General features: G+C 40.4%; 2 protein-coding genes across 2 annotated transcripts; both read left to right on the top strand.

Annotated features, from left to right (window-relative positions):
* Positions 1 to 4,452: 4,452 nt before the first annotated feature.
* Positions 4,453 to 5,470, top strand: LOC108080265 (uncharacterized). The gene has a single exon (XM_017174927.3). The coding sequence runs from the start codon at positions 4,713 to 4,715 to the stop codon at positions 5,310 to 5,312; it is 600 nt and encodes a 199-aa protein (XP_017030416.1). The 5' UTR covers positions 4,453 to 4,712; the 3' UTR covers positions 5,313 to 5,470.
* Positions 5,471 to 18,825: 13,355 nt separating this feature from the next.
* On the top strand, positions 18,826 to 20,140 carry Or1a (Odorant receptor 1a). Its single transcript, XM_017174879.1, has 3 exons — positions 18,826 to 19,334; positions 19,398 to 20,004; positions 20,072 to 20,140. The coding sequence occupies exons 1-3, from the start codon at positions 18,826 to 18,828 to the stop codon at positions 20,138 to 20,140; spliced, it is 1,185 nt and encodes a 394-aa protein (XP_017030368.1).
* Positions 20,141 to 20,477: the final 337 nt, after the last annotated feature.

Here is a 20,477-nt window from a genome sequence, read left to right as displayed (position 1 = left end):
GCTCTGCATAGTGTAGAGGGTATCATCGGGGCATTTAGGGGTATATGTATGTTATTTATTTACGTTTTTTATATATTTACTTATTTAATTTATTACCTTTTATTATTATTTTCTATTTTATTTGTTTTGTTTACAAGTTATATTTTACGGAGAAATGAACACAAATCGAAATCAAAAACCTTAAATAATTAATTTATAAAATTTTCCGATCGTTTTGACTCCTTCACTGAGTTGCCAACTTCGGGTTAAAATTAGAATACCCTGCAAGGGTATAAATATCATAACTAAGCCAAAAAATCATTAAATTCAATTCTAATTGCTTTTCTGTTCTCGTTTTTTCTGGGTTAACAAATCTACATACTGAATTTAAAATTTTATGATATCGAATTTTTTCTCAATTTTTTTTTTGTTGGATAATTTGATTTTTAATCCCTTAAAATGTGTTGAAAAATTTTTTAAAATTTTGTTTCTTGCAAACATGCCTAAATCGATTCGGTTTTTGAAGCTGATCAAGAATATATATATGATTTATAGGGTCGGAAACGACTCCTTCTCTCAGTAAAATCATAATATACCCTTAAAGAAGTCCTTGTACTCTGGCCAGCTGATAAGCCCCGCCAGTCTAGCAGTCGGGGAACCTACGCCCCTTTTTTTTGGGGGGTTTTCCGGGGCTTTCCTCTCGGTATGCATAAGAGAGTGCTGCCGAGGTGGCCAAGTGATACGGGATTTGGCTTTCGCTCCTTTCGCTCCTCAGCTTAAGGCAACGAAGCAGCCTCAATTTTAGTATTTGGCGTCCTCTCTCCCTCCTGCGATGATTTGCATTGATATGTTTGCACAGCGCTCCATGCGAATTTTTTTCGAGTGTGCGGAGGTCCTTTGTAGGCCTACTTATGTGTATGTGTTTGCATATTCCTTGCGCCTCAAAGTAAACGGGGAAATTGCACGCAGCCAAACAAACACAGGCCAAAAATGCTGAAAAAAAAGCGAAAGGGAGAGACACATTGAATTTCCAATCATCCGCCAAAGGAAGTTCCTCCTTTTTTACCCGCCACAAAAACCCTGGCAATTTGGCATCTTTTATCATTTACATTTAGATCCGACGCGGTGGGAGTAGAGGATGGAGGAGGGGCTTTCATTTTCGAGTGTCATATTTATTAAGCCAAGAAATCCATCTTCGGAAAACAATTTCATGCTGATGTCACAAACGATTTGAGAATACCAAACACAATTGAAATTTAAAAGGGCATTTTCCATGGACAATTTAACTCAACGTCAGCGACATAAAGTGCGCAATTAACTAGAAGACAGACTAGACTTGGGGCAATTGGCAATGGATGAAATTGGGTGACTTTTGTGGCCTCAATTGAGCTAATTTCGGATTTTCCAAACTATTAGTTTGTAGTATTTGGATTCACACACCTCGTTGCCGATTTAATTTCAATTAAAAGTGATTTTTGGTAGTCGAGATTCGTGTCCAGACTCTTGGGTTAAACATGGGGCATGGGGCGACTTGACTAATCCCACACTGCTTATTAATGAAGACACTTGCAAGGGGGATTTCCCCTGTCATACACACATCGAAGTTTAAATCCATACATAAGCCAGCAGACAAAAAACAAAAAAGTTTACCTCAAGCGATATTTACAAAAGTTTTCAATACCCATGGGCGGATTTGCCGATTGCGCTTCATTACATTGTTAATTGAAAGTAATTGTATTTCAAAGTGATTTTTGCCGACTTAAAGGTGACCCCGAGACCAGGACACCCTTAAAAATATATAAGGATAATCACGCCCGCACGCACACACGCACACACGCTGATAATGGGTCAGGGTTTGAGTTTAATTTTGAGTGTGGGTCGTCGTCGTCGGAGGGACTTCGAAAAGAGCAGAGACAAAGGAAAAGGTCCAGCACGTGCAACGCCATTGAGCAGGAAACTCATAAAACAGCAACGGCAAGCCCGCCTTAAAGATACAATTTGGGATTAAGCTGCCGCCCCACTTGAAGGAACTTCAACCTTTTGGCTGCCGCGGGAACACTTGGAACTCGGGTAACTGGAAACTCTGTGTTTGGCTTTGCATTTTTGGTTTATTTTTGCCAGAGAGGTGCCAGTACCAGGTCACCCAGTACCCATTATCGTTGGCCACCTGCCCAGGGCCACTAGAGAGTTGCAATAAAAATGTTGGCGCCAGGGAGTTCGCCTCGCTGGTTTTTCCGCTGGTTTTTTCCTGATGCCTTGTTTTTGCTTTATATTTTTGTATTTTCCCAGACCGAGCAACTTGGCCTGGTCCTCGTCCTAATTTTTGGCTTGGCCCAGACTCGCTGGCGTCGTCACAAGTTCGTTGCACTATCCATAGCCTACTGTCGCCGTATTGCAGTTCGAATATATCAGTTTTTTTTTTCGACTTGAAATGCAACAAAGGCAGGGCCAAAAGCGGGCACAGAGCAGAAAGTGCGCAGAGTGGGTGTACTTGGGAGTACCTCCCCTCACACACACACTTCGGTTTTCCCACATAAATGGTGCGGCATTTCCCCTTCGTAAAACTCATTCAGCATAAACTTATCCAGCGCAAGCTTCTGCTTTTTAATATAGCTTTAAAAGCTTTGAGTTTGGTTTCTGGCTGGGCTCAAAAGGCCAGAGCTTTGTTAGCTGAAATCGTGTAGAAAACATGGCTTTCAGGGAAACTTAAAGCCATGATCTGCTACAAAAAAAAGCCTTTTAAGTTAAAAAGAGTTATATTTATCTGCCAGGTAGGTTTCTTAAATCTGAATACCTATTAGGAAATGGTTTAATTGGTCAATATTTTAGAATTTTAATGGAAAATTCTGATATTTTTAAGAATTATTTAGCATAAAAATCGTTTTTCAATAAGAAATTTTTGTGGTCAACGAATTTTTTGAATAAGTTTTTAGTTTAAAATCACAGCTAATTACCAGCAGTTGTTGTTTTGTAAAGTGTTTGCTCCCTCCCACACTGCAGATATTATTGGCCACCGATTATATAATCGCTGCGATGAGCACCCACGGAACATCCACACGGGAGGCGACTGCCGACTCACGTTGCCATCGAGACAGGTTGCCCCAAGTTGCCCCAAGTTGCCCCATTAGCCGATAGTTTCGCCGATGAAGCAATAATACTAGTAGAAGTATGCCCCCCCCCCTGGATCCGTTGGATCACCAGTGAACCCACCTAGCCTAGCTGGAGTTGGAGCTGAAAGGGGTTGGGATTCCAATTGCCATTGCGGGTGTCATCATCGCAAGCCATGTGGGCAGCTCTCCGCCGAATACCAGGCAAAAATTCACAGACTAAATCATCATCATCATCGATTGAAGCCTGAATTTCACGGAAATGCAAAGAGTCTACACTAGCTGTAAATTAAATTATTATTTTTAGCAAGGAGTTACTATGGATATTAATTCTTTGAATTGGCACACACCAAAATCAGCCTGTCGAGCGTCATTTGTGGCTTACTCGACGATCTCCAGGGGGAACTGGAACCTAATATATTTGCATGTGATCATGCCAATTGCACAGTGGCCGAAAGCCACGAAGCACGATGCAGAAATCCCCACCAGAATAGAGTTTGTTTTGTATTTGTAACACAAACTTAGTCCCCTACGAATTGCTATCCACTGTGCCTGAACCTGGATAGCTGGCTACAACAGGTTCTGGTGTTTAAATATTTCTATATTTCCACGAGACTTGGTATCTTGGTATCAAGGGTTCCAATTGAACAGTGGGCACACACTTTTAATTGCTCTGACCGCCATTCACTTTTGGATCTGTGCGACCTGTGCCTGTGCCTGTGCCTGTGTTCGTGGCTGAGGATCCTTTTGCAATCGCACTTCCCACCCGGCGATTGCCCAAGAATGTTTGTGACTGTTCGACTCTCCTTGGCAAACACTCTGCTTAATTAAGCTGCCTTGTGCTGGCCGCGGGCAATTGCTTAGTTTGCATTTGTCTGACGGAGAACGGCGCTTCAGACAGACACTTAGATGGATAGATGGATACGCAAACGGGGAGATGGATGGATGGCCAGGTGGACGGATGGCAACGTTGGGGGGCGGACAGAGCCGAGACTCGCGGCTTGTTGGAATTCTAATTGAATTTTCAAAACTCCAAGTGAGCAAACAGATGACAGCACGTACACATTTGACTTAAGGGTCAAAGAATTCGTATAAATTATATAATATAAAATTAGTAATTTATAAATAATAATTAATTATTAAGCTGGGGAAATGATAGAAGTGCCAGAAGCTGCTACTCACTCTCAAATTTTGAGTAAGGAGACTTTTTCAAAAATGCACATCTGAAGGCACCTACCTATTCTCTGGGTCATTTGGTAGCAGTATTACTTTCTTCCCGCCTGCTATTTGGAATAAACAAAATACTTTTGAGTTAGCCAGTTTTTCAAAATCAAGTAACTTCGACAAAACTGTCAGTATGTTGGCTAGCCTGTATCCAGTCACAGGGCCTAAAAATCAGAAGTAAATTCGTCGTCTGTGAACAAAGACACACCAGAGAAATTGGAAAAAATGCTACCAGAAATCCTAACAAAATTTCACTGATTCGATTTCGTTCCCTAACAAAATTTTCTTTTGGGTCCAAATTAAAAAACGAAACCATTTTCCTTCGAGTGTCTCCGCGTTTGTCGCTTGAATTCGGTCTAGTCCTCTCAGGCAGATCCCAGCTCCAGTAACCTCCTAGTCGCCATGGGTAAGAAGGGCAAGGGAAAAGGTAAAAAGGGCAAAAAGGGTAAGAAGCCTGTGGTTGTGGCACCGGTGGAACCCCCACCGTGTCCGCCATGTCCAGAGCTGCCGAAGCAAATGCAGCCGCTGGACGCTTGCCCAGAGTCCGCCGGGCCGCACGATGTGCACCGTGCCCAGCCGAACCACTATCCGGCCCTGCTACGCATACCTGAGACAATGGCGGTGGTGGGATCGGAGAACGGGTGCTACGATAGCATCTGCAAGCTTCTCAGGGCCGGCTTCCGGTGCGCGGAGCGTGTCTTTGTGATGGCTCCATGGGGCAACTATGTGGTGTTCCGCTACCATAACAACAATGACTTTATATACTTCTTGTATGATGGCTGCACCTGCGATGTGAATCGATTCCGATACTTGGACCTTAGCTGCGGCACTGCCGGCTTCCTCTTCATGGAAGCCCTGCACGATGTCATCAGCTATATCCTTCAGTCGAGGAAGACGCGTCTCTATCTGGAGAATCTCAACAAGATTGCCATTGACCAGATCGTCGAGGAGTATGGAGCGGTCACCTACACCCAGAAGTCCAAGTGCATGCGGTTCGCCTGAGATGAGGTGACCAGGGGACTCTTGATCCGAAAAGGAACCAGAATGAAGCCAACCCGTTAACCATCCGAATTGAATGCTCTGCTAGAGCATAGCCCTTCACCACGGTAGCAAATACTCTGGATCATTACAGTAAATAATTAAATTTAGATATCAAGCCAGGTGGTGAGCATTTCTTTTACTTTGTGTGCAATGCAAGTTACAGGTTTGGATTGGATTTAACTATTGCTTATGAAGCAAGGTCCTAGTTAGCAACTTACAAGCCTATAAAGTACTCGTACTGCCAATCGTTTTATATATAAAGATGTTAATGCTCAGTTGACTCTAATGGCAGTCAGTTGACTCTCAAAATCTAGCATCTGAACGGATCGCAGTTCAGGGACGAGATCAGTTCGATGTTCGCACAGATATCTATCTCTTCATTAGCTGGCAGAACATCAACACTTTCCCATTCTGTTACCTAAAAAGTGTTGAGCTTTTAGGAGTGCAAATACCCTGCTTTTTTCCGCTGTGTATCTGCAGCTCTATTCATATGGTTTCGCTTTGCTGTCGATGCAAGAACAGCCTTGAGTTTTTTTAAGCACAGTTTGTTTTTTCTGGGACAGGGACAGGGACAGACAGATGGCTGCGTTATGTAAAACCTTAATAAATAATTATCCAAAACGAATACCAAGCAAACAGCGGCAAGCACTGAACACTGAACACTGAACACTAAACTCGGCGATCGCATTTGGGGCTAATAAACAAGCTGCAGCCGGCAACCGCATTGAGCATTTGGAGCAGCAGCCGCGCTGAAAACCTCTATCTCTGGCGCAGATCGCCGGAGACCGAGACCGAGACCTCCTGATTAGAGACAGATGAAATCCAAGCCAAAGTGCTTAACCAGATCAGCCCCATCAGCAACAGAAGGTAAAAAAGAAAACAAACAAAAAAACATGTGTGGTAATGGATCAAAGAGCGACTCTTGTATTTTAGAAAATTTCAATCGAAAATGTTTAGAGTTTTGGATTAAACAAATGCCATTATTATTTTTTGAGAATTTTTTTTAATTGTATAACATTTTATTATTTATTATTTTATTTAAAAAAAATGTTTTTTAATTTTTTTAGAATTTTATATAAATAAAAAAAATCAAATTGAATATTTTAAAGGTTCAAATAAAGTATGCAGATTTTTTAAAGATTTAATTATTAAACAATAACATTTTGAGAATTTTTTTTAATTGTATAACATTTTATTATTTATTATTTTATTAAAAAAAAATGTTTTTTTAATTTTTTTAGAATTTTATATAAATAAAAAAAACAAATTGAATATTTTGAAGGTTCAAATAAAGTATGCAGATTTTTTAAAGATTTAAATTTTAAACAATAACATTTTGAGAATTTTTTTTTTAATTTTATAACATTTTATTATTTATTATTTTATTTAAAAAAATGTTTTTTAATTTTTTTAGAATTTTATATAAATAAAAAAAATCAAATTGAATATTTTAAAGGTTCAAATAAAGTATGCAGATTTTTAAAAGATTTAATTATTAAACAATAACATCTCTAAATTAAACATTTTGATATGAGATGAACGGTATTTCTTTGGTGGGTGCAGTGAATGGCTTTGAAAGCAATGAATTTTGAGGCTTGCTCGTTAATTAAAACAACAAACACTGCCAACTCTGTAGACAGAAGACCATTTTGGAGGAGACTGAAGACTGCATAGGGTAATGGCACTTGAGCCAAAGAACTTGATTATGATATTCAATTTGGAGGCATCTCGAGATCAACGCCTGCTGCACCAAGTGCTTCATGCGTGGGCAAAGCTAAAAATACCTGTTAATTGCTACCATTTGCCGCCATTTGCACCGCCAATACCTTTATGACCATCATCAGGTGGGCACTAAATGCAAATTGTTTACGGCTGAGAGGCCTCAGCTCTAGCTCTACGTTCTGTTCTGGCAATCAAATGGAATCCGAATCCGAATCCGAATCCGAATGCGAATCAGATGCAGACAATGTCAAATGTTTGCCACTTGATTTAGATGAAGAGATACGGGCAGACATGAGCACGAATCGAATAACTTGATTATGGGGTAACTAAAGGCAATCAGCAGTTCGATCCGATCCGATACGAGAGGGAGACTGGAACTAGATCTGTCTAGAGTTTGCCACAGTTTCGATTGATTTCCAAAATCATCTTCATTAACTTTGGGACTTAAATGAAATGGCATTAAGCTTAACGAATTGTACCCTTTAAATTGAAAAATAAAAGTATTTTTAAATATATTTATACATTTTGATTAAAATAATGCTAATATTTCGAGTCCTCTTTAGAGCATAAAATAAAAATAATTTTATGATTAAAATTCTAATGCAGATTTATTAATTTAAAAAAATAATTAACAGGGAAAATTTTTTCAAATTCAAATTATTGATATTTGGCTTAAAACATTTTAAAACCTTTGCTTTGCAAAAAAAAAAATTAATAAAATTAATTTATAAAAAAATTAACAAGAATTAATTTATAAAAAAAATAATAAAATTAATTTATAAAAAAATTAATAAAATTAATTTTTAAATAAATTAATAAAATTAATTTATAAAAAAATTAACAAAAATTAATTTATAAAAAAAATAATAAAATTAATTTATAAAAAAATTAACAAAAATTAATTTTTAAATAAATTAATAAAATTAATTTATAATAAAAGTAATAAAATAACGTCTTGATAAACAGTTTTACTTCAAAGTGCTTTTTTTTGTTTTGGGTTGTATTGTTTTCCCAGACCCCTTTTACACTTGACCTGGCCAAGACAAAACGGAAGTTCATTAGGCTTTATGTTGCCAAAAAGATGATCGGATGCGACTTGGGTTTTGTGTCTTTCCTAATGAGCTAATTAAACATTAACATTTTGCGACTGGTAATAAAATGGGAAATATTTAAGCAAAGCCTCCCCGAAGACATTGAAATGCAAACAAAGTAGCCAGTATACACAAATCTTTAAAGACACACCGAAGCTAGTTTACCCTTGCCGTTTATAATTGGATCATTAAAAATCGATTCATTTTGGTCAAATATATAAATAATCTAAAAGAAGATATATTAAATATAGTTAAATGGTTTGACAAAATTTCAAAAAAACATTATTTTTAAATCTTATACTGAGATCAAAGCTGAATTAACATAGTGTCAAACCAGAGGGACTAGTAGTAAAATATATCTACTTTATAGGGTCGTTGCAAACTTCTGACTTGAATTATAATACCCTGCAAGGGTATAATAAATACATAAAGTAACAAAAAAAAAAAACCAAAATGCAAAAGCTATTCAGCAGCATTTTGTTATAAATCGCGATAGCGGCTGGCAAAACACGACGGACGATTGGATGGCGACAGAGTTGCGCCGCTGAAATATGAAGAGCGACCGACAACAACTCTGGCAACATGCAACAAGCAGCAGTTGTTGTTGTTGTTGTTGTTGTTGTTGGTGGTGGTGTGCACTCCACGAAAATACTTGTCCTCAAGTGCTCAGTGCTCCTTGCTCATAAACATGAGTCATGGGGTTGTAAGCGGCTTGCGTTCTGTGTAGTGAAACAAAAAAAGTAAGGTAGTAAAAAATATATATTTTTTTTTAAATTTAAACTCCTTTTCAAACATTATTTATTCCTATAAAAAATTAACAAATAATTAAATTATTTAAAATATTTGAAGGAGATGGAGTAAGGTTAATTTTCCGAGTGTCTGTAGTGTGTGACCCGCGAGCCGCACCTCTGAGTTTCGCACTCTCCACAGCGTGGAGTCTCACACAGAAACTACCGCGATCTCGATCTCCAATGATTTGCAATTGTTCGAGCATTTCTCGTTATGCAAATTTATGCAGTTATTCTGCGGCAACCACCACAGTGTCGTATCATATCGTATATCGTCCTTGACATGTGACAGCGAAAGATGCCTGCCTGCTGATGGATCCTCCTCTCTGGATCGGGCAATGCGAATCTACAGTCGAGTCAGTCACGTCAGTCAATCAATCAACGCAGAGGTGTCGCTCGGAATGCAAAATCATAGCCACAAAAAAACAAAAAAAAAACTAAAAAAACAAGTAAATAAACGATTGAAGGCGATTTGCGCCAGTTGCAGAAATTCTGGCTTCCCGAATTCAGCTTGGCCAATTTTAATATTGCCTCGGAATTTTGGCTCCGTTTTTTTATACCCTTTTTGTTAAGTTTTCTGATTTTCTGATTTTTTGATTATTCTGCTTGGCCTGCGTTGGCGTTGGCGCACAATTTGTCGGCGAACAGCTTGGCTCACAGTTTGCCCACCTTGGCTGGAACTTGAGACCCGCTTCGTTTCCTCACTTCAAGTCCCAATCGAAGTCGCAGTCGTTGCATAGCTAAGAAAGAGAGAAGCAAATTGCTTCCTTATTTGTGTGTGCCATGCATGCCACATGAGTGTGTGTTTAAATGGGTAACAAATTCAAGCCAATCGGCAGGACAGTGGCTCTGAGGAGTGTGCGGACAGATCGCGATTCCCGCAGGAAGGAAGCCATTGTCGGTCACTCTCGGTACACGAAAACCATTAGGGATCGGAGATCGGTACTGATAAATGATCTCAAAAGCTACCTAACAAGCAATTTTAGTTAAAGATATTACCAAGACACACTTTCCTTACAGTATTTAAAATAATAATTATAATAATAACAAGTTAGTTTTGAGTTTAGACATTTGAACAAAGAAAAATCGCATAAGAGTCAGGATAATACGATTAAAAACCATATGAATAGCCAAATAAGAACCGGAACCAATTGTTCAATGCGTGAGCCCCATTGTTTAGCGATTGTGAGTTTCTCATTGCGGACCACAGTGCCTTGGCTTGGTGGAGGAATGTGCTGCCACAGCCACTTCTGGCTCCGTTTTGGCCAAAGTCTGTGTCTGTGTCTGGGTCTTTTGTGGGCGTGGGCGTTTCTGTTGCTTTTGCTTCACTTCACTTCACTCACTTCGCTTTGGTTCAGTTCAGTTCGGGTCAATTGGCCGCCCTCTAATCTTATCGCTTGGAATTAATCTCGCAATGGGTTTGAGTGTACAAGAACCGCTGATTTTGGGTGCGCCGAACTATAGTAGCCAGCCCTCATAGTGCTGGAGACGACAATGGAGACTCAAAAGCGCCTCGAGTGGGCCTCTCGGCCTGTCTTATCGTCCATCAATCAATCACACTTGTCTCTCGGAGCTGGGGACATTGGTCTCCCTCTGATAAATCTCTAGATACTGCTGTATACTACGTTACCAGAACGGGTCAATTAAATGGTAATGGAAACACATTTAATGGGAATTGTTGGTAATTTGTTTTAGGTCTTTATTTGTTTTTTGGTTTTAATTTGGGATTGGGATTGGTACCTAATATTAAAAACTGTTTCAACTACTGCGATCTTCGCCAATTCCTATTACTTATTCCACCCTTGAGATCATCGATGCCAGGCCCGGCCCCTCCCCAATGGATTTATCCATTACTTCCCCGCCACTGCGGGTCAGTTTAATCCGTTTAAAATGTACAATTTGTACGGCATATAACCAATTGATTGACTGCGAATGTTTCTGTTTTCTGTTCGCTGGCTTCCTTTGTGTGCGCCTCTATTTATACGCAGACTATTGTCTTTGGCTTTATTTATTTTAAGTTTTATTTTGTATTTTGTATTTTGTACTTTTTTGTATTTATTTGGTTATGTGCTCGGCATGCCCAAGTCATTCCCCTCGCCTGGCATTTGCTTTGAAAGTCAAGGTTACCCTGCGATCCATGTAAGCTCAACAAAATTGTCAATTTGACTTGGGGATTGCTGATCTGTGATCGGTTGATCGTTGATCATTGATCGCAATCAATATTTGGAATGAATTCACCGCCAGCGATGCCATTTGGCCGCTCAGCAATGACATTTCGATGGCATTTGACAGTCGTAGGACGTTTATTATGCGATCGGCGATCACCGTTCAGAGATTTGACATCCTAGATCCAAGATCTGTGTGTGTGGGGTGGCACATGTCGAATGTCAAGTGGTGTCCAAATGCCAGATCGGACTTGTGTCTGATGTTTTTTTTGAGTTATGATGATCGTTTCAATTCAAATTTATGCGAAGCGACATTAATCGACTTGGAAGACTTCGAGAGATGCCTGACAAAGCCCATTATTTGGTGTTGAAAATCTGACCTATTTTGTTTCTCGAAAGCAATGCACATTTTATTTTATTTTATTTATTTCGCTGTGATTCTATGGCCATATTTTACCTGACATTTGATCGGGGCTAGCAAAGGTTTGGCTGGCTAGGCGAATGCTGACGGTGTGGCAAGTAACAAGCAGCAGGCAGCAAGTGGCAAGTGACCGGTTCTCCATTCAGGCACTGCTTCTCCTTGGACCCTCCCAGCTTCCCCTGGCCAGTCTTCCTTTGTGTTGTCCCATTTAAAACGCCGTGTGGCGCATCGAAGTGGCCGCCTGAGAGTTGAGGTTGAATCGATGATAAGTTGCTACATTGAAAGAAAAAAGATTGACATTCCAGAAAATGCGGGAAAAATTTTAAGTCATGAAACTATTAAAAGCCTTAATAGGGTTTTAAAAATATATACATAATTTTATATGGTCATTTTTAGTTAATAATCATCCAAAGGTCCTTAATTTATTATTAATTACTATTTATTTTTATTTTATTATATTTTTTATGAATTAAAAATTATATATTAATCAGGCGAGTAGCTTCTAATTGAAATTAGAATATCCTCAAAGGGGTATAAAATTTAAATATTTATCCATCAATTTAAATAATAATTTTAGGGAAAAATAAAATTTTGAATTATTATAACTCGGCCAAAAAGGCCTTAATTTTAATTCGGTAAGCGGTTTTCTGTAATACTTTATACTTTATGCATACTTTATTTTAACTTTTAAAATATTAAATTTTAATTTCAATTTTTGGTTATTTTATTTTTTATTTAAAACCCCTTTAAAATGTTGAAAAATGTCTAAAAAATTGTTTTTCCCTCGACTGTTAATGCTAATCAAGAATATATATGATTTATAGGGTCGGAAATGAGTCAGCTTCTGACTGAAATTAGAATACCCTGTTATTTTTATTAACATTTATCCAAAATTTTTTCCTGTGCACTTGATGTGACTTTACGGTTGACAGACATCGACGACGACGAATGTTTATATATTTTTGGGGGGAAAATGCCTGTGTGCCCTTTCACGTTTGCCGACAAAATGTCAGGCCCCCTGGTATAAGTACACCCCGCCTACGTACAAATTAAATCGCAGCAGCCAGCCAAGCCCCTTCGCCACCCCATAGAAAATCCCCCCGCAGGTGACCCTGTTTCAACCTATTCACATTTCGAAGATGTCTGCCGAGCGGCATTCAATTATAGCCAAGCCAACACTAAAATAAATAAAACATACTCAAGTTTTAGTAAATCTCTATAAAATACTTCAAACTATATACTTGAATATATTTCTAATTCAATATTAAGATTAGAATATTTAAAATCAAAAATTAAGTTTTTTAAAACGATTTAATAATTACAACCAAATTTTTATATATTATTTATAAATCTATATTCTTAATACAAACTCTTCCTTTCTTGTTTGGATTTTTCTGAGCAGCAGCAACTTGCAACTTGCAACTTGCTTGATAGTTCGGTTCTATTGTTTCGTTTTCGGTTTCGGTTTTGGGCTTGAGTTCAAGTCTCGCTTCCATAGATTGGATTTTGGTTATTGTGGTTACTGGTTACTGGTTACCTCTTGCCTGCTTTATGCGCTTCATGCTACATTAGTCAATGACACTCGGTGCTGCTGCTGCTGCTGCTGCTGCTGGTGAAGCCGTCTTGCTTGCAACATCATCTTGCGTCAGGCGCTGAAATGATTATAGATATTTGCCCTATACCTCCCTTTCCCGCTACATTTGCAATTTATGCAACAAAGTTTCCACGCTCTTTATTAGTATTTTTTTAATGGTATTAGTTGATAAGTTTTCTTTATGAGGTCTCCTGTTGTATGTATTTTTGTTTTCTTTGAATTTTTGCTCATTATCAAGGGTCTGGGCTGGGCAAGTCAATTTCCGTTTCCTCTTGGGGGAAAATGTATTGCGCGATACACATTTGTCGCAATCTTTTCTGTTGTGACAACTAATAACAGCTAATTAGCCACAGCAAAGACCCACTGGGGGCTGCAGCAACGTAATGCAAATTCAAATGAATTGCACATTAGCGAAATGAAATCAAATGACAGGAAGCTATCGACATCAGTAGCAAAAGCAGCAGCAGCAACATCCACTGTAACAACGTGTTGCCATCGTTATCGGCTCTCTTGCTCTTAGCTGATGTCATCGAAGAAATTCAATAATTGCAAATTGTGAAAAATTGCTAACCAGCAGTAGCAACACTTACGCGCTTTTTGGCCAGCAGGAAACTCGTTTCAACATAGCGTATTGTCATCCTCACCTCTTCAAGCCCCCCCTCTTGACGCAATGCAATCGTAGCGAAATTGCAATTGCAACTCGCCTAGCGCTTTCCTTTTCGTGTTGTAAAATTTTACTCTGCTCTCTTTTCGCGTGCACTAACCGAAATTTGATTGCACAATTTAACAAAAAATTACATTAAATATAGCCCATATATCGCTCAGATTGACCAATGGGAATGTAAGGACTTCTGGGTGGTTTTTCAGTTCTTTTAGAAATTTTTAAAAATTTCTCATAATTTTAATTAAATTGAATTTATATTTTATAAGTAAAGGAAAGACTGTTTTTTTCCAGTGCATTGTCCCGGGTTGACACATCTTGTCAATTGCCATGATTATGTTGTCTCTGATGCCTCCTCCAGTTGCTGTTGTTGTTGCAAATGCTGCTGCTGGCGGCTGCTGCGGCTGCTATTGCACTCATAACCAAGACTGAAAAATGCATTCGACTCGCCGCCGGCAAGTGAAATTGGTTTCGCTTTCCAGTAAAAGCGTGAGACTTTTCTTTTTCTCTTGTTTTTGGTGGCAACCGCTTTGGGCTTTTGGTCTTCGTCTCACTTGGCCGTCGGTGCAACATTGATTTCCTCTTTCATGGCCGGTTGGCGATGCTGGAAACGCGTTGCTTGAGTGTCTCGAGAGGCTGCAAAATGTTTCCTGCTCCGCAGCAGCAATTCGTGCCAAGAAATGGTTGAGGGGGAACCGCTTGAAAATTGTCAACATTTGGCGAGTATTTTTGTTTTATTTTTTTCAATTTGCATGCCAACCAACAGCCAAGACAATTTCACTTTCGCTCTCTCTAAGCATCCAGCATCCAGCATCCGAAATGAACAACTCCAAATTGGCACATTTCAGGCTTTCTCCTGGCATGAACACAACCCTTATGAAGCTATTCAGTTGAATAAACCAATTAGATTATCCAACTCAGGACTTCTTTCTATATGCCAAGATCTTAACAACAAAAAGAGTTTTTAAAATAAATAAAAAGTGATTTACTTACCATTAAGCATTCCAGAGATTCCCTCAACTCAAACTCCTTGAATAATGAAAGAGATAATGCAATTTTAGGTAGAGCAGCCAAGCTTATTGGTAATTTAGATCAGGGGCGATAATTTTCATGGCGCAAGCGAGCCAAAGTTCGTGTCTTAAGTCTTTCGTTTTGCGAAATTCCCTCTCTGTGTCGCATTGCCAACTCGTTAAAGCCACTACCCTTCCCCTCCTCCATTCCCATCGCAAAAAAAAAGAGAGAAAAATAAAGAGCTGACGGTAATAAAGCACGGTGCATCTTCAATAAATTTCATGCAGCTGCCGACAAGATAAAGCTGTAGGAATTATACAACAAAATCAATTGCAGTTCGGCTGCCTCCGTTTCGTTGTTCGCCTCTGTGTTGCCTGTTGGTTTCTGGTTGCTGCCTTTTGAGGCTTTCGCCGCATGCCGACGACATCTGCCTTATATAATAATTGACATGAGTAATCATTATGATGGCTTGTTTGAACAATGACCATTAACACTTGGCTGTCTGGTGAAAAGATTTGCGTAAGGCACTCCGTCAGGCTCCTTTGTGCCATCTTCTTGGTTTGTCTTAGCTTCAAAAAGAATATTTAAATACTAAATACATGTTAAAGCCAAGGCAGGGTATAATATTCTTGGCTCTGGTTTAGAAATCACCTCGTTTATCCCAGCGACACGTGCTCCCTGACTTGGCAATCCATCGAAATGTTCGAGTATCCGATTGTCTGACTGACTGACTGACTGATTGACTGACTGACTGATTGACTGACTGAGTGAACGACTCATCGGCTTGTCACAAGCCAAGTGGCGGCTATGCGAGTCATCCGAACATCTGCGACATCTTAAATCTACAATTCCAATTGCACAAACACAAAACAAAAAAACACAAAAACAGAAAACAAACGATGGCAAATGGCGGTCGACCAAACAACAAAAGAATGTGTTGCAATTGAAAATAATTGTTTATGCTTGGCATTAAAATCATTACACAAACGACAAATACTCGGCACAGCAATTGTGGCTACAAATTTTTCAAGTTTCCACCATTAACATTGACAGAGAGAGAGGAAGCGTGCAAAAACCTAAAGCCGAAAGCTAAAGGCAAACAATGAGCAGAGCTTGGAACAAACCATGTTTAAACCACACTTGGCCAACAGCAAATCATGAACAAATGTCCTTAAAAGGAGCTCGGACTATAAACTGACTAGAATGTTCCCCAAAAAAATATTATATGAATTATAACACTTTTTTCCTTTCCCACAACAAGGTTTCAATCGAGGCTTTTAGCCATGACTTTGAGAGTTTAAATACCAATTGACCTGGCCATATTTTTTCCGAGTGCATTTATGCAACCAAATGTGTGTGCAGGTTACATCCGCCAAACATTGTAGACTCCAAACTCCACAGCGCTTGGTGTTGAGGGACACCCAACAATCCACAATCGCTTCCTTAGCTCCACTCTCCGACTCCATCTCCTCTGGAAATGGGGGACAGAGGGCTGACTTGATGAGTCCGCTTGACAGGTGACTGCTCACAATTTATTTGCATTAGTTGGCAACTGTGAAAGGCTAAAAGGCTGAGAGGCCAAGAGCTGAGACTTTCAAGTGGTTGGGCAAACAGAAGCCGCCGGCAGAATGATGATTCTGAAGTTAAACAAAATCTGTTTCGATTCCATAACTACATATTTGCTCAATATTTTGTACAGACCCAAAAAGGGCTTGAGAAAATGTGTAGACTTGAGACTTGAGACTTGAGGCTGTGGTCATGGACTTACAAGAACCGGCCTATTGATTGGCCAATTCTGCACTCGAATGTGGCAATTCCGCCCACCGATTCTGTCACTCAGCCGTCGCAGTCTGTCACCTTAATGAGAGCTTAAATGCCAAATTAACGACACCGATTTACAGCGTTACCCTACCCTACCCATACCCTACCCTTCCGCCTCCCTTTGCCATTCGTGACTTTTGTGGGCGACTTGAAACAGATTTTGGATCTGGATTCAGCTTCGGTCTCTGTGGGTTCGTTCTTTCGTGTCAAGTGGCTGTAGTTTCGGTCTTAGCCATAATTTTGTTTTCATTAACAATAAATTTCAATTAAGCTCACGATTTGGATATTAATAAAGTTTTCAGCGGCACGAAACGCAAATAGCCCGAAAAATCGAACAAAAAAAAAACAACTAAGCCGCGCCGAAAATAAGGCCACAAACGGATGCCAAGTGTGTAAAACCTTTTCGTTAAGCCAATCTCTGTTTTTTTGAGCTGTCGCCAGATTTGTATTCGTGCTTGAAACCAAGAAACCAAAATAAAAACAAAACAAATAAGCCGATTCACGGCTTGTACAAATTTTCGTGGCCCAAGTTTATTAGCAACACGACGCTCTGGCCGTGTGGGTGTTCGTTCGAGTGACTTTTCAACTCTAGATTCTGGTTCTGTTTTTCGGGGGACTCTTCAGAATTTTCAAATACTTTAGAGAGCTTAGAGAGCTGCCAGAGGAGCGACTTTTTTCCTGTATAAAATGTATGAAAATATATATTTATATATAATCGAGGCGTCTCTGTGGCTCCATTCATCATTCGCACACCTTTCCCACAGTCATTATGACGGCCCATAATTGCCATATAGTTTGCATATTAATTAATTGAGGCATTTGCAAGTCGAATCCGATTGACTCGAATCGCGCTGGCCAACCCATTAATTAGCAAATTGCTTGAATACCGCACTTCGCACCTCGCACTCCGCCATCCGCCGTCCGCATCAAGCATACGCAGCGTGGGCCTGTGGATCTACTGATGAGTTTATGACTGTCTTAATCAGAGATTCCGAGAACCCCTAAAGAAGCTGCAGATGCATTATCTTTATTATTGATCAAGTGATTTTTCTGTTTCGATTTCAATTTTAATTCCGATTTCGATTTTCCCACGACCTAGAAGGGGGGCGGCAATTGGCGTTTAATTGAATTTCTGTCAAACCAGAGGCAAGACGGAGCTTTATTTTAATTAGTTTTCTCAGTTAATTAAAATACTAAGCGAACAAAGTAGTCTGAGTCCATACGCACTGCCATCAAGCCAGGTATCTTGTTTCTAAGCACGAAATTCAGAGATTTTAAAGAAGAAAATTAGTATAAAAAATATTCGAAATCTACTTACACTTTGTTGTGGTAGTTTTCTGAAGAAGCAAAAAAGAACATCTAAGAAAATAGCATCTAAATACTACATATTTTTGTTCTGTGTATGCATATACCTTTGCGAATGGGGGAACTTGGGCGAGGCCGTAAATTAAGTGCCAGCCTCCAAATGTCAAAACATATGCCAAAGTCGGGAATTGTGCGGCTGTCGCGTCAGTTCCATAGATAAACATACGCAAAAGCAAGACTAGCAGCAGCAGCAGCAGCAGCAGCAGCAGCCACATCAACCCACGGCAACAAGAACCGCTAGCGGACAATGACCATGACTGCAGCGGTTGTAGAAAGATATAATATACCTACATACAGTTAAGACTACGTACGTGTATATGTACTAAAAAATAGAAATAGAAATCGGTAAGACCAGCAGCAAAAACGTTACCGTTAACCGGCACAGTGGGTCGAAAAGTGTAGCCACAGTGGAGGTTCTGAGAAGAAGTTAAAAAGTACAGAAATAAAAATATAAATGGAGTACTTACTCAAAACCTCCTTAATAAGTCCAAGAGTTTAAGGGCCAATCTGTTATCTTAACAGTTTCATTTCGTAAAAAATACTTATCCTGGTTAACCACTGTACTGAATGGACAGGTGTGGCTCTACTCAGCTGTGTGAGCCCAACTTTAGACGGACAGACGCCCCTCGGGCGTGTAATTAAATCATTCGCTGGCTCGGTTTCACTTAGCCAAGTCTCGCTGCTGGCCAAATTATGTTGTAGTTTAAAGGCCCCAATTAGGCGACAGCGCTGTTCCAAAGTTTTTTTCACCCGCCCCCATTCTAATTGCTCCTTTAATATCCCACCTTCCAAAGGGATGATCGCCAGTGACAACCAGTCCTCAGTTGACAGCGAAATGTCAAAGCTAGTCGAGGTTTTTTTGGGGAATCTGTGGACGCAACGATTCACCTTCGCCCGCATGGGCTTCGACCTTCAGCCGGCGACGGGTGGAGGCGTCCTCCGATTGCCACTGCTCTACGGGATTATGGTCTGCTCCACCACATTCGAGCTTTGCACCGTCTGCGCCTTCATGGTCAAGCATCGCAACCAGATTGTGCTCTGCTCTGAGGCACTGATGCACGGCCTGCAGATGATCTCGTCGCTGCTGAAGATGGCCTTCTTTCTGGCCAAGTCCTCTGATTTGGTGGCCCTCATCCGCATGGTGCAGGCTCCGTTTACCGATGACAGTGTCTTGGGGTTTAAGGAGTGGAGCTCGCAGAACCGCCGGGGCCAGCTAATGGCCGCCGTCTACTTTGCCATGTGTGCCGGCACAAGTATATCTTTCCTGCTGATGCCAGTGGCACTGACCATGTGGCGGTACCACTCCACGGGGGAGTTTGTGCCAGTCAGCTCGTTCCGAGTGCTGTAAGTCGAACAAGAAGGCTCCTTCTGCTATATTTTCAAAGAACTACAAGTATTATTAAACAGACTTCCCTACGACGTCACCCAGCCGCACATTTATGCCATGGACTGCTGCCTGATGGGGTTCGTGCTCACTTTCTTCTGCTGCTCCACCACCGGAGTGGACACCTTGTACGGTTGGTGTGCCCTGGGCCTGAGTTCCCAGTACCGCCGCCTGGGACGCCAGCTGAAGCGCCTTCTCAACAGTCATTCTAATTCCTCTCGCTCCGACCTGGGCCTGAGCGAGCTGTTCTTGGAGCATGCTCGTCTCCTGAAACTGGTGGAGCACTTTAATGCCAGCTTCAAGCAGATTGCCTTTGTGGAGGTTCTGGTGATCTGTGTGCTCTACTGCGCGGTTATCTGCCAGTACATAATGCCGCATTCCAACCAGAATTTCGCTTTCCTCGGCTTCTTCTCGATGGTGGTGACCACGCAGCTGTGCATCTATCTCTTTGGAGCGGAGCAAATAAGGCTAGAGGCCGAGAGATTTGCCAGGCAGCTGTACCAGGAGCTGCCCTGGCAGAAGCTCACACCGTCGCACCGAAGGCTGCTGCTCTTTCCCCTACAATTGGCACAGAGGGAGACCGTCCTGGGGGCCTACTTCTTTGACCTGGGCAGACCTCTGCTCGTCTGGGTGAGTCCTGGATGGTAATTAGACAAGTTTATACTTACAATTCCTATTTACAATCCCTTCTTTAAAGATATTTCGCACGGCGGGCTCCTTTACAACCTTGCTCAATGCTCTCTATGCCAAATACGAGACGGTTTAACCTTGGATTTTTCTCAAAATAAAGATCTTGTGGCTTGTTTTTATTTCGTTTTTATTTATGTTTATAATTACATTTAACATTTCTCGTTTTATGTACACGCACATAATAAAATTATGCTCAATTAGACACAAAAAATAATTACATTAGATACGCATATGAGACGCATGCACAGGGTACATGCATATAGAGTAGACTACGCCTAGGTTTAAGAATTAACAATCGATGCGAGACAAAAAGCAGACAGACCAAAAAAAACACTGGTATATAGTATTTAGTATAATTGCGATATGTGGGGATGTGGGTATGTGGAAGGGGGATGTCAATTTGGGGGGAGGAG

This window comes from Drosophila kikkawai, chromosome X (assembly GCF_030179895.1).
Source record: "Drosophila kikkawai strain 14028-0561.14 chromosome X, DkikHiC1v2, whole genome shotgun sequence".
NCBI lineage: Eukaryota > Metazoa > Arthropoda > Insecta > Diptera > Drosophilidae > Drosophila > Drosophila kikkawai.
The sequence above is the reverse complement of the archived record's forward strand: the minus strand, read 5'-3'. Positions and strand labels throughout refer to the sequence as shown.